Source organism: Amblyomma maculatum, chromosome 11 (genome assembly GCF_055883805.1).
Source record: "Amblyomma maculatum isolate TAMU_Amacu chromosome 11, ASM5588380v1, whole genome shotgun sequence".
Classification (NCBI taxonomy): Eukaryota; Metazoa; Arthropoda; class Arachnida; order Ixodida; family Ixodidae; genus Amblyomma; species Amblyomma maculatum.
The window spans coordinates 47,497,209-47,513,181 of NC_139354.1; the positions used below are offsets into that span (position 1 = coordinate 47,497,209).

General features: G+C 44.2%; 1 protein-coding gene across 1 annotated transcript in view; it reads right to left on the reverse strand.

Annotated features, from left to right (window-relative positions):
- The window catches only part of LOC146173757 (uncharacterized), a 70,940-nt gene extending 56,739 nt beyond the window's left edge, over window positions 1-14,201 (reverse strand). Inside the window, exon 1 of the mRNA XM_084584571.1 lies at window positions 13,836-14,201. Coding sequence (XP_084440697.1) covers window positions 13,836-13,847 — 12 coding nt within the window. The 5' untranslated portion in view covers window positions 13,848-14,201. The remainder of the gene's footprint in view (window positions 1-13,835) is intronic.
- Between the last annotated feature and the right edge of the window lie 1,772 nt (window positions 14,202-15,973).

Below are 15,973 nucleotides of genomic sequence, written 5' to 3' on the forward strand. Positions count from 1 at the left end.
CTCAGATTCACGCTTCTGTATAATGAGCACCTCACTTTCCAGTGCTGCATAATACCTCTTAGATTGAAAATTACGGTCCGAAGACACAGCGGCGCACAAACAAAAAAACATAGCAATGGCGCCCGAATCAAACCCTCTCCGCAAGACGCTTTCTGTGCCAAAATTTCAGGCCTTCGAATGCTTCTCTTTCAAAGGCTTCAAAAGGCTGTTTGCGTGGCTTTAACGCACGTTCTGGAAATCGCCGTGAGGCGACCCTTTCTTTCATTATTCAATCTGCAACCGCGAGGAAGCCGTGTAGGAGGAAAACAAAAACCACTGCCAGAACGTAATACAGCTGTTATGGGGCGAGAAGCAAGCGAATATTGTGAAACCAATGTGCATATTGGGGGTGCTTGCTAGTAACGGTACTTAATCCGCTCTTCTGAGTTGCTTTTATCATAACGTGGGCTTTCATATTTCTTAGGATGACAACGAGGTCAAGTGTGAAAGAAGGAGAGAGAGGGAGACGGCAGAGACCGATACCTTGTTTCTCTCCTTGGACCGTTTTATTTGTGGTCACGACCCGGAAGTCCTCGCAGTACGCTCTTATGCATAAGCTGCTCACGGAGGGGTCCTCAAAAAGAGAGAGAGCGTGAAATTTTTCTCTTTCTCTCCGGTTGTCTCAGATGCAAATGGCTAGTGCGTGGTGCCACCCACGGACGAATTCGATGCGAGCGAGCTGTGCGCGCCCATTCGGAATCCCTGACCGAGGACTTGCACTATCACGAATGCGTTTCGATGGTTCTCTGGCGCGCGCTTTAAACGGTCTTCACGGTGGTGTAAAGCACGTACAAGCCACCGAGGCTGAAAAGAACCTTCAAGGCGGCGGCTGCCTTCTGGAGTACTGAAGCCTCCTCTGCCGCCCTCTCCTTGTCATCCTTTATTTTTGTTGTGAATGTTGCCAAATGGTTTCCCCGTGAGACCTGCACGTGCAATAAGGGGCTGCTGCGGCTTCCGATGCGGCCGCGGCCATCATGCTAATGACGGTGATTTCGACACGAGTTGCACGTTCCTTACGAACAGCTGTGGCTCATTCGCCGTTTTTATTATTCGCTCCTGGGTGTTCATAGACTGAACCACTACCTACGTGCACAGACGTTAGAAAGCGAGTGTTGTGGAACGAACGCGTATGTGCTTGCAATCGTGAGGGAATTTGAGATTATTTGGAAATGTTTCAAATGCTACGTTTGTCGGACTAGGACGGTAATGAACGAGTTAAGCTTGTTAATTTTGTTTTAATGCTGGTTTGGCAGGCTTTACTGTGATTTTGTGATTTTTTTACACCTTTTCTTCACTTTTTGTATATACTTGCTCTGAAAGAGATGAAATGCCGCATTATTAGCGCGGAACTTGTTGGTTACTTCAAATACACTGTTTTGAGGCTATAAGTTGTTTGGATAGTAGCAGAGGAAGAAATTATTCTTTATTATTACATGTGCCGCCAATTCAGCTGTAAGGCGTTCAGAGATAACTCGTAGCCTTTTTCTGGCAACAGTCGGATAGTCCTATACATCAAATGCTTTACTTCGACGCAAAATACCGTTACAACCCAGAAATACACTGTTGAAATTACGATTGACTTTCAGAACTATTGGCAGCTTCTAGCTTTGTAATTAAGAAGAAATAACCTTAGCCTGCATATAAAATGAAAAGATTGTTGGCGAGAGAAACGTAATGCCTTTGAGCATGTGTCAGTCTATTTGTGAGATTATTTGAACTTGCACGCTTCCCCTAATTATTCATTTGAAGGTGGCTTGATATGAGGCCATGAAAAAGCAAATATCCACGTAAAACAAAAAACCCGAGAGACGGACGCAAAATGCCACGTGTGTACCGATATGTTGTCCATGTCTTTTGTTCAGATGGCACTACATAATCCACTGTTCAGAATGCATCCACCCAAAAACAGCAAGATAACTTGATTTTGATATCGAAATTGTGGCCACGGACAAACATAATAGGGGACGAAAAGTAAAATAGAGACGCGCTAAGGGCTAACTGGTAAATTCTACTTAAAGAAGAAATAAGGCCTGACTCGGATCTCTGTCTTTGTCTTAATTGGCACTCTTAAATGAGGAAATGGTCAGTCTGCCAAATATTTTTTCTTGTTGCATTCATGCAGCAAATACCGCATTTCATTCGTTCATGAGCTTTGTATCTCCCAATAAAGAAACCAAAGTGACTACAACGCCAACGCACCCTAGCGTTTTCACACGCAAGCTGCGCTCAGACATTTGGTGCTGCTCCATGCGTTCGTGCACTAACCTCATTAGACGCAACGTCCTCTTTGTTTCGCTTTAACTGAAAGTCGTTAGCCTGCAATCAAATACCGGCTGAACGCCCTTTGCTCAGGCATTGTGACCGGACAAAAGAGGCTCTCTTACCGTATTCTTTGCGACACACACCCAGCGCTAGTTATGGCTAGACAACGGATGCAAGCAGCGTTAACAAGAGGGGAATTTTACGAAATAGCGGTCATGAGAACTAGCCGGTTCTCTATGGGATGACTTTGCTGCACTGTCCGCGCTCTTCAGCAGCGTTCATAGAACGGTAGGCTCTGGCAAGAGAGGTCTCGGTAGGGTGAGCACCGAGAAAGAGATCGAGGCAATAGTTTCCCCTTAGAAAAACGAACGCGTCTTCATCGTCACCTTGAGACATCACCGTGACAAGTCAGGAGAGATTGTTGTGTTTGTGGCCGAAAGCGACAAAGACGCGCATAGTTATTGGTTAGTGAATGGTCTTTCATTCAACATCAGGTTACGCTCTTTACAGCGGTGACGATAAATGAAAGGCATTGCAGCATGACATGGAAAAGTCAGAGGAAAAGTGGGAGGTGCAACTTAAGGCACTTATTGGCTCACTTCAAGGTGTAAATAGTTCTGTCGTAGAACGTTTAGTACAAAGAAGGCGGTTCAAAATTCAGGCTAAAAGTAGGCGGCATATTTTGAATTGAGAAAAGTAAATAATTAGAACATCAAGCCATCCACAATCGAGATTAGGCTTTTATAGGATGCTGGCAGTATAGTGCTGATGAATATGTTGCCCCTTTCTGTTAGAAGCTCCAAGAGGACGCCATATAGGGCTCACTGCCGCAAAATGTTGTTAAGAAACATAACTTTCGCCCGTTTCAAGTTGCAAGCAAAGATTAACACCCGTTTTTTAATGCCTGCCTTTACCTGCGTCACAATAGTATCATGCGTGCATTGGCAATATTAGGCCGCCTTATTAAAGGGCTTTCTCCTATTCTGGTTAAGCGCCACATTTACTTAACAGCACCAGAGCGGTAGCAAAAATTTCATGGCAGCAGCTACGATGCTATTCTACTTATTTTTAATTTTTTTTACATCCGACATTTTTCTGGCTAGTTATGGCTCATATTTACTTCTAAACTGTCCTCGTCATGAGATTAATTCTTACATTTACAACCTTCTTTATTAATTCCCTTCAATCTGTGTTGGCCGCATTCGAAAAAATCTAATGAGTTCCACTAAGTGGACGGCAGCTCCCCAGTCTCGTCTTATTCACTATGCTGCGTATTGTGTCTAAGATAAAAGTTAGTATTTTCCCGGTTTGTGTATCAGAACGAACGCTTTGCGTCGTCTCCATCTGTGAGGTCTCTGAATGCGTTGGTAAACTGCCCCAAATTAGCTTCACTGGCTAAAGGATACAGCGCTATTTTTGAGAGCAAGGGGCCATGGTCCTCGTACCGCAGAAATAATGGCATGTAAGCGGCAGACAACACCGTCTCTGCAAAGGGGCGCCGCTGCACTGCATAAGCCGACGCCTAACAGGGAAAATGGTGTTAGTCACAGCGGGTCAGTTAGCATTGGATGACAATAAACTGCCGTCCATTAGACTACCTTCCCTATCTTTCCGTTTCTGAATACTTCAAGACATACGACAAACATCCTTTATATAGTCGATTTGGTGTCACTGCATAGAAGTGGTCACTATTGCTGCCTCTAGAAGCTGGCTCACCTTCAGTTGGACGCTGCAGCAAGTGTCGCGAACGAACCAGGCGTACATTTCTCATCCGACGTGGTCGCAAGAAAGCCCGCCGGGGAGTCGACGCTGAGCTTTTTAGCAAGACGGTCGCCCAGGAGGGGGGGCCCCGGTGGGGTCTCCAATCAGAGACGATACGGTGACGATGTTTGCGCCCACTCACGATGGCCTAGAGGGGAGAGCGACTGTCGACGTCTCAAGGTGGCAGCACCGACTTTTCCAATCCCCTCGTCTGCGCCCCTGTGCTCTTGTTACCGCAACTCTGTCTGGCCCTGACAAAGACTACAGCAGTGCCCGTGCGTATAGAGTGCTTGCAGCCGCGTACATTGCATGCGGCGGCGGGGAGGACAAACACCCCCACGTAGGCGAGCAGCGGGAATCACGTGCAGCGCGTGCAGTAATGAGAGACGGCCCCGCATTGTCTCTTTCCCGAGCGCACGACGAAATGTGGGTCTTGGCCGCTGGCTCTTAATTCTCTCGTCGACCGGCGTCTGCTGCATATAACGCCAACCGCTGCTTCTGTGTGCAACTTCCTGCGTGGGTGATCTGAGTCGGGTTTTGCGGTCACCCACCCCCTGTGTATCCATAACGAATAGTGACGGCGAGCAGTAATGGCGGTAATCGAAAGCATTGTCCCCGAATTCTTGATACTCACGGATGGAAACGGTTTCTCTCTTCTGATAGTAGACGCTCTAATTGCTCTGCTAGTTATTGACACCATATTTACACGATGTAATCTACTTTTGCACCACCTTATCTCCCAGATTATTCGCATTGTTTAAATACGATTAACGGCCGGATGCATCGTTGTTGCTGTGTAAGCACGATAAGTTGACAGCGGAGAAACGTGGTGCTTTCTGACTTGATTAAATGAGATCGTGAGGCGCTCTTACAATAGCTGTACGCAAATATAGGTGATTATGCAACTGCATTATACTCAGTGTCTTTCCAGGCGATAGCAGAAAAATTGCGCGCTTGTCTGTGATGACATTGATATGTATGTGCCAGTACGCTTCACTCATTGATTGGTGGAGCGCATGATCAGTTCATGTGGTAGCAAGCCTAACCATCCTGAATACAGCCTCAAAGATTCTCAACACGATATACTCAATGGCTGAATGATATATTGTTGTAGACGTCTGGAGAATTAGGGTTTGTTGCGGCTTTCACCAACTATACCTACACGGCTCTGACATGTTTCAAATATGTCATATAATCATTTTAACGACAGGCGCGCGGAGATGGTGCTCACAAGTGCCTTTCGGATTACCCATCCAGAGTGTGATGCAGCCGATACATACGAACCATGCACATCAAAACTGCCAGCAAATTTTCGCGCTCAGTTAGCATGCTTTGGCGTGTGGTTCCTGCGTGTTCACCAGCTGCTGCAATTTTTGGGAATTTTTTGCGGCCTGCTGACCATCACCAATTGCCAGGATCACAAAGCAATTTAGGTCTCGTGGCTCAATGTGGTCCGGATCTGGGTCTTGGCCGCGGCTCTCGGAAAGCCGCGAGGGAAAGGAGAGAAGAGAAAGGGGGTGATTAGCGGGTTGAGGAGGAGGCAGTCAACAAGCTTCCGCCGCGCCCGGTTTTCCCTCGCCACACCCTCTGCAACCTGTGTATCGCTGCTAACCGCGACATGCATCCAGGTCACGGGTTTCACGGGTCACCACCACTCGATGAGAGGAGGAGAGTGAGGGCATATGACTGCGAACGTGTATAAGGGAATTGATCGCGTACGGACGTGACTTGAACTTCGCTCGCGCGGCCTGCATGGAAGGCGCTGCACGTCGGTGGTCTGTGCACACCTTAAGCACGGAGCGCTTTCATAGCCCAGCTGCGTCCTTTCTTTGACTTTAGGGAGATGCTGCTTTTCCTACATGCATAAGGCAGCAGTATAATGCAATTTTCGACAAGAAGATTCTTGCTTCGACAAGCTTTGATGAACTCTGCTAAACTACTGGAAAATCACCCAACCAAATAACCGTATGTGTGGAGCGTTGATGACCTGTTGTTCGAAGAGGTCGTACGGTTTACCTAGATGCATTGATATGAAGGTAAAAGCGAAGCATAAAAAGCGTGCCTACAGTAGGTGCCAGGATAGGTTTTGGCAGGGAGTCCATCTATGTAAATTGTGCCATGTAAATTGTGCATGGTCAGCAAGTCGCTGCTGTTTGATGATAGGAATCAAGAGCTCCATCCAGTGACAAGATGTGAGGGTGTTCAGTAACCGACTGGACTTTACAGGTAAAGGTTAGGAAAATTCGCTGCGTATAATCAGGAGTGGGATTTCTTGCAGAAAACAGAAAAATCCCACTTAAAAAGTCTTGCTTTACGCGAAAAAAAAAATTCCTTGTTTTATTTTGCCCAGTATACCATGTTTGTGTATTTGCATAATGAATGTTGACATTTTTGTCCTACATGAATGATGATGTCTCGTCGAATAATGAGGCCGGAATTATTGATGTCGTTGCCAGCAGGCGATGCTTGCTTGAATGTTTAACATATAGTCTCTCTCTAAACAACGAAAATAAATTAAACGACGCGAACTAGAACACAAGGAGAGACGCTTGCATGCCATTTAAGGCGATTCATCAAGATGAGTAGTGATTCATCTTGTGGACAGTATTGAACAGAAAATTTGCGACAACGTATCCACCTTGTTAACGAACTACCATACACGCAGCTAAGGAGTCGCGGCACGAACGCTATTTCCACGACCCACATCCAAGCCGACATGCAAATAGCCTCCCTTTTCATCGAATTGCGCGCGTCTCGTATGTCGCTTGACAGTGCCGGTATAATTCCCTTCGCTCCTTCTTCTAACCAAACACCCGCGCTCGGGCCAGATGGTCTTGCCCTCATTCCATGCAGCTTGCGCAAGACGAGACAGGCATCGCGTTACAGAGACGGGACGAACGCGACTCAGCTTTGGATCGGCTACGGATAGTGACACGCCTGCTCGGATTACATCTCACCCTGGGACCACGCGCCATCGAGTTAGGATAGAGTTGCTTCTCCTTCCACTAGGCAGAAAGGAGACAACTCAAGGCCAAATATACCATACTCGCACACCGAGCCGAGGATCATACAACCGAACTCTTTTGACGACTTCATTCCGGATTGGTGCGACAGGAAACGGGTGTGGTCTGCGCCTGCCTGTCCCGCTGACTTCAACCGAGTGACAGTCCCGGTGTCTGTGTCGCGTCTCGTTTGCAAGACCGCGCCTTTGTATGCACGGGAGAGTGTATGTATAGAACATCTCTCTGCGTGCCTCTGGAGAAGCAGGAGGAAGACCCTGTTTGCTCGTGCCGGGGTAGGCAAGCATCGCACTAGCTCTGTTCTTCAAGTATGAAGCCATGTATGACTATGTGTACTGACGCATGCGTGAGCCCACGTGGAAACTTTCCTTTTCCTTCTTTCATTTAAAAGTACGGTAGTGAGCTTCAGAAAGCCGATGTCAAGCCATTAAGCTGCCACACAGTGTAGGGGTCAGCAGTAAATCGTAAACTGCAACGATGGAGCAGAGAGGTTTTTCCTTTAATTGCAGCCATAAACTCACGGCTGTGTGGTTAGCTGCGAAAGTAACCCATGACCCTTGTATCGAAATCATTACTGGTGTCAATATCGTTTCCCCCCTTTTAAAGGCTACCGAATTATTCGAAGAATAATGCAGGCTGAATAATTATTCTAGAAATAATAATCATTAATATAATTATTAATAGGAACATTTATTCTCGGCTGAATAGAGTAGTTTTATCATTTGACGTTGCATAACTAGACACGCCATCACCATTCAGCTTCTCTGGCTTTCTGCTATTGGCAGTAGCCGTTAAGTTAATTGGGCTCTCATCACACCATATTTCATTATGGGCAAGCGGAATACAAGGTTTCTGAGATTATGCTGTAATAATTACAGGAGCGTAAATAGGACTGAATTGACGCTCTGTGCGGTGGCTAGCTTTTATTTTAATTTAATTTGTTTACATCTTCTCGATACACGCAAGGTATCACCGAAGCAGAGAAATGGAGAGTAAAATCACCGTATTTTACAATATTTCAGGAATGATCAAATTAATAACACGGGCGTCAAAAATTTCGAACAAAATCTGAAAATTGCTCAAATGCCTAGACAATTAGCTAACTCCGGAAATGAGCGAGGATTTTGTTGAAAATCAGAAACAGAGTGGCCTGATTTGGGTACATATGCATTTGGGACTTTAATATCTCAATGAACAACCCGACAATTTTCTCCCTTTTTTGGAGTTTCTAGAAACATATGTTGTTTCATTTTTGACTGCCACTTCTTACAGCGTTGTACATACATCCTAAATACAGAATTAGTGTAATGATACATAATCATAATAAAAGATGAGATAAGAGACCACGTTTCGTTGCTGAGGCGATTGTTTTTTTAAGAATTCCATCGCTTTGGCTGCAGGCGAAAGTTTATTCGCTCCATAGGAGTGAGGGTATACCTTGCGGAAATCTTAGTGAACATACTAGATGGAAAAAAAAAGAGACACGCGTGAATTCTGTTGTACTAAACAGCTGGAGTAACATCGATAGTATATAGCAGATCTTCGAAAAGTATTGAACCTTCAGTCAGTTCAGTAAAGCAAACTCATCACTATATTTCAGTACTTTTAAGTAATAGTACTTTTACTTTCCATTTCGGACAGACCAGGCCTGCTTCAGGAAATTCCCAACGCATAGATCGCTCACTTAGAGTATATCCTCTGCTTTATAAGAATAGCTGATTTAAATCCTAGTCTCTGCTTATGGCTAATATGCCACCTATTGAAGCTGCAGAAAACGTTGCTTCCAATATTGATGTTAACGTATGGTGCGCCGTATGTCTACAGTGAACGTGTGTCATTTTCGTTTTTGTTGTTAAATGAGGGCTTATAAGCTGTTCCTTCCTAATGTAAAACATCGGAGTGAGTCTAGAGGAGATTGCAAGTAAACAAACAGTGAAAAAAAATGCCTGAAGAAAACTAAAACCAGTAGTGTTGTGGGCACTTGACACTTTGATGACATTGAAAGACAGCCCATAGCAGTAGCAAATATTATAGGGGCATTTCGGCTAGTTTTAGGCCGCAATACCATCCACTGCAAGTTGAAACTTTGAAGAATTTACGACCTTGACAGAAAACCGCAGCAAGTGACACTACAACCCAAGAAGAAAAAACAAGCCCTAAAGAAACTAATACAATTCTGAGTATGCGGGTGCTTCTTACGGAATATATATGTAGGTCAGCAAACGTTGGAGCGGAAACAATCTTCGCTATAAAGTTGCTTCTAGCTTGAAACTCCACTCACGACAAGAAGTGATGTTTCAAAAGTTCAAATATATGTCTATGGCAGATGGAGGAGGAGACATGCCATTAGTTTCCTTTATTTTATATTATGCCTCCAAATTATTGACGTGAATAGAATTGTGTCAGCTTTTAGAAACACCTAACGTTGGCTGTGTAAGTAGTCCGGGAGAAAAAATTATCATTAAAATTCATTTCTCGGGTAATGGATTTAGCCCTGCAAGAGCACAAACCACTGAACAAAATTCAACAGTCATGTGGCCAGAATCATCTGTGGTAGGAAAGTACCCTCATAGAGTCATCAAGATGAGTATTGCGTTTACATAGCTCCATTAAATCATAAAACCCCATGTTACTTGCTAACTTATATACGTTGCTTGACGCACCAACACGATGTAACAGTATCCTAGGCTCAGGACGTGTGTGAACGCAGAAACAGTTCTCAGAGTACACTGTTCCCTCTATGCACCTTCAGCAACTTCCCACGTAGCGGCTGAAGTCGCTGCCAAAGGTGTGTCCGATCGTGAGGGGAAACAACGCCCGGAGACGCCGAAGCACGTCCCTCTGGCCGCGACGTGGGGCCGCACGCTCACGTTGCCGCGACGCGACCCTCGCTCACGAGTCGACGTCACGAGCGAAGGTCGAGCGGCGGCGCTGGAGTGCGCGTGAGCTACGCCGCGCCGACTGTGCGACTCACAACGTGCTTTGCTTCGCCCCTTTCCATCTCTACGCGCTAATCTTCCCCTCTCCATTTCCCACTGTGTTGCTTTATGTCTGTTCAGGAACGGTCGTGACTTTGTTCTGAACGACGAGGCGACCGTTAGTCTGTCGCGACCGGATGCGTGCTCGTTTACATGATGCTGGCTTCTGAAGGACAGTCTTATATAGTTGCGGCGAGGGCATATTTGTGTCCGTGAATGTTTAGCTTCAGTGAAGCCAAGCGGTTTTAAGTAAAGAAGACATGAGAGAGGGACAGAATAGTGGAGCTGAGAGGGGAAAATACGGGAGGAAGCTTCGGGCTCATTTGAGTGCGTACACATGCTATTCGTTAATGATGAAAGGGCGTTGCTTTCATCCTTTCGCCGTCCATTCGTGGTAGCAGAAGCACCCACGGCTTTCAGGAACTACGCAGAGAGCATATCCGGGACCACCCACGCGTAGGCCTCCAGTGTGAGTCCCTGAGAAGGCGAGTCGCTGCTTGTTTTTCATCTTCGGCCCGCAAATTCAGGGCCATCAAATTACTTATAACCTGAACGTTGCAGATTATAAGTACGTAACAAACAATAGAAAGAAAAACTTAACCAAGCAGATTTACTGTTACAATGTCTGTGCCAGTCTCATGTTATCTTCTGAAGTACTGTACATAATTTTGCAGATGGTCGGAAATTACAGCGGTCAAGTAGCCGAGCTATACGCATGCTTTTTAGCTACAGCAGGAAGCTACAAGGAGGAAAGGTATCCAGCGGATAATTTCAAATGAAAGCACTGCACTGGAGTAAGGAAAGGAGTGCGCTTCAAAAGGGGAAGCAAACAAAGGATGGAAGACATCCTTATAAATGATATCGCTCTGCAAATGCAGTAACGTTTTAGTTGCATTTGCGAGACAGTTTATGATGTACTTCGTTCATTTCTTGCTAAGCAAGTACTGCGATGCGCTTTATTTACAAAAAGAAGAAATTTCGACATGGGCGGTCTACATTGCAGTATTACAAACCAGGGAAGTAAAACGTCATTTCAGATACACCACCGTATTTACCTGTTCCTCGTATCATGTGACCTGCATGTCACCCCTTAAGTCACCACCACCACAGCTTATAAGATTTTAAAACTAAGGGAGCCTTTAAAAAAAAAAATCCATTTGGTTCTCTATGGTGCTACTGTTGCATCTGTCCTAAGGCTGAGGATATGTATTGGGGGAACATCTTTTTAAGAATATGTGATATTTATTTGGGTCGCCATAAAATAATATGTACATATAGATATACACAAATACGAAAGAAAACTTGTCAGAGCCCGACACGCGAAAAGCAAAGTTCACACATTTGACGTATACACACGGGTACTAGATGACCTCTCATTTGTTGTGCTTGCTTTTGTGACCAGAAAAAAAAAAAAACATAGTTTGTGCAGCCTAGAAGGTTGCTTTGATCTTAACGGCTCGTTTACACTTTTAGTAGAGACGGGTGAGCACGGGCTCACATTTTGTTCTCGAGTAGTAATTTCAACACAAAAGGGAAAAAGATTCACCAGAGGGAAATAACTAGCTTAGGAACATCAGGGAAAATAAAATAAATAATATAAATTTACACTGGAAAAAAATCTAACTGGAGCAACAAATGAGGATTCACTGGCTGCATAAAAACAGGTTACGTATCCTTTTGATTATGAAGTGTTTATTGACGTTGAAAAAACAGCCACCTTCATTACCTTCCTTTCTTTTACTTTATTTGTACATTAATTATTTGTTTGTTTGTTTTCAGGATTTATTGTCGCTAAGTGACTGAGGCTATGAGAGCCACAGTAGTTAAGGGGTCTGGAAATTTTGAGCCCGTAGGGTAACTGACATCGCACATCACACAGGTGTCTTGCTATTCGCCACCATCAAAAACTGGCTGCCGCGCCCGGGATTAGTGAAACTTCCGGAGTGAAATACTGGCTGCTTCAAAAGGGAATGAATGACCACTGTTGCTCACTCCTGCTTGTTTGCATAAATCTTATCATGTTTTTATTTTGGAGTTATGCGGTAGAATCGGTCGGTACCTATTTAAATGAGCTTATAATTTAAAAGCATATCAATATGCATTATAATACATACCTCTGGACGACCATATGAAGTGCGCAGCTGAGAAAGGACTTCATATTTTTGTGTGTGTGCGTGACGTGATATATTTACAGATTGTGTTCGTGTTGTTTACCAAAAGCACTTCTGACAGTGTTGAAAGAAATGCAATCAAAGCAAGAGAAAGAGATTACATTGCTGAAAAAACTGTAAGGTTTTCAAGTTCGTTCTATAGTGCACGTTGTTGGGTCAGTCATTCTTACATTGTTAACAAATACCGCGACAAAAAAAAAAGCTGAAAGCTAGCAGAATTAAGCTTAGACCGAGATAAAAATCTATGAGTTACTGCGAGGCAATCATTTTTCAGCTTACTTTACCGCCCTCACAAAATCTGCATAGGGGAGAAAAAAATCATGGTATATTTAAAACATATTTTGCTCCTTCGAAGTACTGGATACTTTCACGTCGCATGCTTTACAATCATTGCTATTCATTATTTTCTTCCAGAAAAGAATCATAAAGAAAGGGACTGCAAGTTCCGAAATATAGTTTCCTTCTACCGTGATTCCGCAGTTATGCGCTGGGTGTTTTTTACAGATATCTCAGGGCTATGAATTTCGCTTTCATAAATTTCTGAAGTTTTACTCGCCTTGGGAATCAACGAAGAAAATCTTTGTCAGGACATTTTTTCTTTAGCTCGAGAATAATGCCGGCAGAACTCACAAAGGAAAAATACGAAGAAAATTCAGTCCTCGCAAACATGAAGCACAGGCAAACGCGACTGGAGGCAAGTCCTTTAGTCAGCGTGAAAACCTGCCACGCAATCATTTCCTTATCATGTGGGATATCGAGCTGCCGTAGCCGTATCGTAAAGAGCTTTATTCCTCTGTCAAGCTGTTCAGCCAAGCGATGTTTAAGTAACGCAACACAGTTACAAGCATCTCATCTTAGTGTATTGCGTTCTCTTTACATTCCTATTTAAATCACGGTTCCGACAAATATTATTCCGTCATTTCCTTTTTCTCGTGGCAGGTAGTGAGCAACAAAAAGTATATATATTCATATGGAAAACCTCACAGAATAAACTATTTACACGACTTTATATAAAAGGTTACAATGTAGCGTTCTCCGGACCACCGCAGTTTTGCTGTATAGAATTGAATAACGCTCTCAGAGAATAATAGTAGAAATGTTCTAAATGAGGAAACAAAGATGGCCATAGTAAGATATTTTCCGAAAAACATTGGAGTCAGGAATTATACATTCCTGTGCTCTGCTATTAAGTAGCCACTAGACATTAAAGGAAGGGTAGAACTTTACAACAGTAACTCATAGCAGTTTCTTTCACATGTTTTCAAGCATCTTTATTTATAACTTTCTGGAAGGACGTGCAGGTCATCTTCATTTTGGATTTTCTCTCACTCGAGTATTTGCGTACCTCACATTTCTAATCTCTCTAAATTATTTCTGGTAGAAAAGAGAGCAAGACATCAGTCTGACACGAGGATACGCAACTTGTAGCTGCGAAAGCCGTCGGAAAGTGACAGGTGTGACCAGCACCTCAATACCGCGCACCAAAGCTGTATTCTTCCGCACACTGACTTCGAAAAAAATAGTCCCTTCTATCGCATGCAGTCTTTCTGAGTGGAAGCAAGTGAAGCACCCCAGCTAATACATCTCACGTTTCTTGTACTCACCTTCACGACCATCGCGACTCCTTGGGCAAAAACCAACGAAGACGGTCTTGTTTCGTATGAAAACAAATGTGCCGCCGCCAGTGAGCGCCCCGCGGTGCGCGCACAACCTCACCGAAGCCAAGGCAGAGACTGAAAAGCACCACGGCGTCGAACGACGTCGCACCGGTTTTGGGCTTGCTCGCACGGCGCCCGCGAAGCTGGTCGCCCTCGCCGGGCGAGTCGCCACCGAGAGAAGGGTACGGTTTTTTTCTCGCCCGCGCGTGACCGCTTCATTGGCGCGACGCCAACGTGACGTCACGGCTACGCCTACGTTTTAATTGGGCGTGCGGGGGCAGTGTCCACTTTCGTGCGGTTCGCATCGCGGTCGGTCTCTTTCGCTAGCTTGTTCGAGACGCTCGCGAACAGGCTTACGGGACTACGGTGTGCTCTGAGTGGAATATGTTGGCACTGATAAGAACTGTGAAGTGCATAGAATAGAGCGCACACACTGATTAGATACACTCTTGACAGACGCATTGTCAGCGGTCGACAATTTGGGTCAGTCCGAGAAAGCTCGCTGGTTGCATAGGAAAATGAATCTGTTGCAATGTATGAATGCTCGCGACGGATTAAAAACCAGAAAAGGAAGAAATTATATGAAGTTCAGACGATCCTATTTATAGCACGGATCACATGCTCAGTAGGGGACAGCAATCTGAAAAATATTCATTTAAAGTACGAAACTAATTAAAGTTGTCTCTTGTTTTCAATCGTATTGCACGTTCTGACCAATGCAGTTCGGTCTTTTGTAATAGTGTACATATGTTCTCTATTCTGTGTTCTTAATAAAGACAGGACACTTATCATAGAGTAGTCGGAATATTTCTCATTTCAAAAGTATAGAAAACATTCAGGCAAATCATTTTTCTAATATTCATGGCAATTTTAAAATATTGGCGCATGTTTGATGCATTATTTGCACCCTGTCGCTCGTATATATGCAGAAAACGTTAGTATCACATTGTTTTGCCCTGCTGCATAACATTAGATAATACGGTGCGGTAGGTCAGTTATGGCTGCTGGTGGATTGCGCGACTTTGTAGATTGCTTTGTGCAAACGTATTAGATAATAATTTGCTCCACAGAAAGCAGACATGAAATTGAAAACACTTAAGAATACATTAGTGAATAGCTCACGTTACCGGTACACCACAGCTCGCTGTTATACATGTGTAAAAGCAACAGAATATCAAAATTGGTAAAAACGAAAGGTGTCACTTGAATGCAATGCTTCTGAATTATATTACAGTAATGAGATTGACGTAGTATCAGCTGATTGTGCTTGGCATTCTAGACATAAAGGTATTGCGCTGAGCGATAGATTTACGACTGGCACAAACACTAGTGGCTCTGAAAAAGAGTACCTGTTGAGGTGGCTCAGCTCCACTGCCCGTCTTTTGCTGGTTCAGGTGTACTTGTATAGAATTACTGCCGCAGAGGCCCCACTTCTATGCAGGTAAATTGCGAAAGCTTCCTTGTGATGCGATATCTCAACGCTGTACAATTCTAATTTATTTCCCCGGCCCACACTATACTCTATCTCTCATAGCTGATGTATAGATGTGTCGTTCAGACGTAAAGCCCCATATACAAATACCAAAACCAAAAACTTCAATGTGCTCCAGGGCCATAAGGGCTGGTTATGAATGAAAGTAACAGCACCGTGACATTTTATAGACTTCAGATAATAAAGGAAAATACAATAATAAGGAATAAAAACGCTACGACCGGCTATGGCTGAGGAAGACTCCAGCAGATAAAATGCCCTAGGTAAGATAATGCCTACATTGTATGACAATGAAGAGTGGTAGGGTCGATACGAAAAGGATTTTGGAGCACAAATGCCGGAGAGAAGTAAAGAAAAGCTCCGCACGTGAACTTTATTTATTAGTATGGACCCGATGTGCAGCAAGTAGGGCTCGCTTCCGGTTCATACCAATATAAAAAGGGTCCCCCCAGTCTCCCTTCGAAATCTTTCATTTTCAGAGCTGTGTATGTCAATTAAAGAAAACGCTGGGGAAATAACAAGCTTGGATACGGCATTGAAAGATATAGTTTGCGTGTCGAAAATATAAATACGGCTCGACAAAGAGATACGA